Source organism: Microtus ochrogaster, unplaced genomic scaffold (assembly GCF_000317375.1).
Source record: "Microtus ochrogaster isolate Prairie Vole_2 unplaced genomic scaffold, MicOch1.0 UNK103, whole genome shotgun sequence".
In the NCBI taxonomy this organism is placed as follows: Eukaryota; Metazoa; Chordata; class Mammalia; order Rodentia; family Cricetidae; genus Microtus; species Microtus ochrogaster.
In genome coordinates this window covers 5,129-9,517 of record NW_004949201.1, presented here as the reverse complement: position 1 = coordinate 9,517, position 4,389 = coordinate 5,129, and the positions used below count along the sequence as shown (strand labels likewise).

The window sequence follows — 4,389 nt, the reverse complement described above, 5'->3', positions numbered from 1 at the left end:
CGGCTGCATCACTGTGCACACCTCGGCTGCATCACTGTGCACACCACGGCTGCATCACTGTGCACACCACGGCTGCATCACTGTGCACACCACGGCTGCATCACTGTGCACACCACGGCTGCTCCAGGAATGCCTTTCCTTACTCTCTCTTCAGAAGCCAGAGTGTCCCGACCGGTTTCCTCCAACCCTCCTAACTGGAGCCCACCCTCCTCAGCCTTCCTCTCTCCAGACAACACTGGTGAGGAGAAGCCCTGCCAGATACAAGCTGGAACCTGACAGCGTCCATAGACCTACCCCCTCCCACCCATTCATAGGACATACAAAGGGCAAGAAAGGTGTTAGGTGACAGCCAAGAGGCTGTAGGCAGCTTGGCCAGAGCTCTCCAGAGGTTAACGTGCACAGAAATCCCCTGGAATCTTAATAAAACAAAGGTTCACAGTCAGCAGGGGTGAGGAGGAGCTCTGCGGATCTAATGAGAGACCAGACGATGCTGGCCCAGGGAACACACTGTAAGGAGCCAAGTGTTGGAGCATAGCCTGCTTCCTCGTCAGGTGCATAAGGACAGAGGGCCTGGGAGGGAGGGTGGAGGGAGGGAGGAGAGGATGGAAAGAGGGAGAACACAAGTGGTGTGCAGTGGCACACACCTGTAATCTCAGTACTTGGAGGTAGGGACAGAAGGATCAGGAGTTCAAGGCCAGCCTCGGCTAGCCTAGGGTACATAAGATCCTATCTTAAAAAAAAGGCAGGGAGGGAGGGAGGGAGGAAGGAAGGAGAGAGGGCAATGTGAGATGTAAAGGATGTAGGAAATCATCAAAGGATACAGCTTCACTTAGATTATGATTCGAACAAAGAAACGGCAAGGAAAGATTTGCGAGACGATCAGAGGAATCTGAACGTGAACTAGATATTTGACGACAGGCAGGAACAGGTAGGGACTTTTTTCTCTTTTCAGTGATAGCGGTATTGTGGTTCTGCCTTTTAAAAATAATCTTTATCTTTTAAAGAGATGAAACTATATGATGTCGGCAATTTCTTTCAGCATCCTCCAGTGGGAGTGGAAGGGAAGTAGGCGGAAAAATGAAATGAGATTGGCTCTGAGTGGGTGGCAGTGGAAGCCGGTGACGGGGACCTGGTGGCTCATTATGTCATTCTGCTTTTGTATATTTCTGAAATTCTCCATTTAAAAGATGGCTTTGCAAGCTGAGCATGGTGGCTCAGGCCTGTAATCCCAGCCAGCACTGGGTAAAGGCAGGAGATTCGGGAGTGTAGGCCATCCTTGGCTACATGATGAGTTTAAGGTCAGCCTGGGCTACAGAAAATCTTGTCTCATAAAACAATAAAATAGGGACTGGAGAGATGGCTCTGTGGCTAAGAGCACTGACCGCTCTTCAAGAGGACCCAGGTTCATTTCCCAGCACCCACATGGTAGCTCCAGTTTCAGAGGATCTGATGCCCTCTTCTAACCTCCACGATCACCGGGCATGCGCATGGCACATTTACATGCATGCAGGCAAAACACCCCGCCCCACAAACACATCTAATAAGTAGATACATCTTCCAACAATGAACTCCATTTGGGGGCACCTCTAAACATTAAAAATAATAATAAATAAATAAAATTTGAGAAGACTACCTTAGACGAGCTAAAGGACAGGTAGGTTAGACGTTCATGTGGAGAGAATTGCGAGGGTTTGGTGGTACGCTTATCAACAGAGCCTTACTGCACAACTCCACCCAGGTCTCTGTGTACCCAAAATACATGTGAGCACTTAAATGATAATAATAAAGTGCTGAAAAGGAAAACCCACTTGAAGACGTTAGGGCATCCTAGGGTGTTTGCTAATTGGTGAGCTGGTGCCATCCAGTCCTCGAGGGACTGAAGAGCCCTCTCTTCTATGCCTAGGCTGTGCTGTCTCCAACCTGGGCCTACGTTTAATGGAAGTTCAATTAGACAGTCTCCCGGTGACTCCCAGGGGGAGACTAGCTTGGGCCTTTTTTAAGTCTCCAGGGTGGAGTAGAAAGGGTCCTCCTGCCAGGCTAGGAAATGCAGATGCTGGTGCTAAGCTGCGAGGGGCTGGGCTCACCTGGAAAAAGGTGTTGCTCTCTTTGCCATTGGCTGTAAAGGTCATCAAGCCCGTGGCCAAATCCACCAGGCAACCAATGACAAGGTCCGTGTGGCTGATCCGGCCTTGCTGCCCGGAACTCACAAAATCCCCGCCCCACACCATGTAACAGTTGCTGCACTTGAGGCTGGAGAAGACAGGTGTGGTTACAGCACACATCCTCATCCTGGGAACGCTGAACACCACCCTCCTCCCCACACTCCCAGGATACCACGATCTCAGAGCCCCACTCCCAAACGCCCACTACCTGCAGACTGAGCACAGAGACCCCACACCCCAGGTCCCAAGGCCCCAGAGAGAATCCGTAGGTTAATATGGGCATCTTGGAAAGGGGTTAGAAAAACAGAGGAGGAGAGAAAGAGGATCAGAAGTGGGAGCCAGAAGAGGTGGAGGAAAAAATAAAAGGTGATAAAATATTTGAGAAGGGAGCACAAAAGACAACAGAACAGACAATTAGAGAGCTATGAACATAAACAGAAAAGAAAAGCTTCTGAGTGGGTGCTGTGACTCCTCTTGTTCCAGAAGGTTCTCAGGCAACCCCAAAACTGGTGGCTGGAGCCCCCACCCTACCCATGCCAACCCCCACCTGCACAGTCCCCCCACTGTGCCCCAGCACCTGCTATGGACATTGCCTTGCTCGTCCCCCATGGTCACCGTCACTGCCCGGACTTTGCTGAGGTCAAAGCTCATGTCGTGTTGATGGTAGTCAGGAGTGACCCAGCCCACCCACACACAGCTGGGCTCCTGGCCTGCGAAGACCCTCACAGAGTAATAGTACTGGGAACACAAAGAGAGGAGCAGAGGTCAGTCAGGAAGATGGCCCTTCTTGGGACTCTAAACCCACCTAGTGGATTCTGGGAGTTTAACATGAAGTTACTAAATGAGAGAAGCCTCGAGACTGTTTGTGTTGGCGTTGCTATTCAAATTCTTCTAGATTGGGGGATGGATTCCTTGGGAATATTTGGTGGCACCCCTACAACTGAGTTCCTCTTCAGACTACAGCAAAACAATAAATAATAGCTCACAATGTTAGCTTACTGCTCTAAGGCTCTTTACATGATCTGACCACAGTCTCTGCCCGGCCACCTCACTGTGGGGCGGCGTTGGCGGGGACATGCACCATTTTTACCCTTTTATTTGTGATGAGAAATCACAGTCCTTCCACTAGAGGGCACTGAGCAGTGAAATGACTCAGTCAAGTGGCACCTAGGTGGCCTATGATCCTAAGGTGGTAAATGCTAAGAAACGCCTCTCTCTCCTCTCCCCCTCCTCTCCCCTCCTCTCCTCTCTTGGACTAAGGGTAGAATCTAGGGCCTCAGGAATAGGCAACTGCTCTATGCTGAGCTACACTCCCCCAGCCCTCTTTTTACATTTTGGGATTGTGCACTATGTTGCATAAGCCGGTCCCGAAACTCCTCTGTAGCCCAGGCAGGTGATCCTCCTGCCTCAGTCTTCCAAGTAGCTGGAATGACATGCCTATGCCAGCAAGCCCAGAGTGAATAAGACTTCTGTCTTAGCAAGTATCTAAGGACTCAAGCCATATTGGGAGAACTATGGATGTTGACGCCTAGGAATATATTAGAGTGGTTTTTGAACCTTAATCATTGCGTTTATATTAGAGTTGACCCCAAATGTTGATCTATATTGGCTTATCCTCTGGACTTTGGGTCCCTAAGAATTATATTAGTTTGCTTTATAGCTTCATTGAACCCCCTGCCATCTTCAAGCCACTAACTACATAGAGGATTCCAAGGACAGCATCAGCGTGTGTTGTATCCGCCCTCTCTACAGTGTATCTCAAACAGAAGGATGACAGCCCTGAGTTGGGAATTTTGGAGTTTTATATTATGGCGAGGGGACCCCAGTGCTGAGGGTTCTAGGTTCACACCGTGGTGGTATTGAGAATGATTTCCGGGTCATCGCGGTTGTCTGCTGGTACCACATCTCGAGGAAGTCGGGGAAGAGCAGGGGTGGCAGGCGGCTGGGTCATCATGGCCACCTTCTTGGCCTTGAATAAGAACCTGGAAGTCAGAAGAGAGCCTGCCGTGAGAAGCTGCTCCTAAGCCCAGCCCCGGCACTCCACCACAGACATCATGTCGCCCACATCTGTCCTGGTTAGACCCTCTTTCTAACACTAATAGTCTGCCTCCTGAGGGCAGGGATTCCCGGCTGGGCCAACCCAGTCTGTTCCAGAGGTGCTGTGTGCTGTACTTGTGGATGCTGGGCCACACACACTTACAGAGGGCTACTGAGAGCTAAGTGTGGC

General features: G+C 50.4%; 1 protein-coding gene across 1 annotated transcript in view; it reads right to left on the bottom strand.

The window, feature by feature from the left end:
- The window catches only part of LOC101991252 (ryanodine receptor 1), a gene marked incomplete at its 5' end in the record, with an annotated part of 90,102 nt that overhangs the window by 82,807 nt on the left and 2,906 nt on the right, over window positions 1-4,389 (bottom strand). The window contains 3 exons of the mRNA XM_005371303.2: window positions 2,085-2,250; window positions 2,740-2,900; window positions 4,012-4,144. Of these exons, the coding sequence (XP_005371360.1) occupies window positions 2,085-2,250; window positions 2,740-2,900; window positions 4,012-4,144 (460 nt within the window). The remainder of the gene's footprint in view (window positions 1-2,084; window positions 2,251-2,739; window positions 2,901-4,011; window positions 4,145-4,389) is intronic.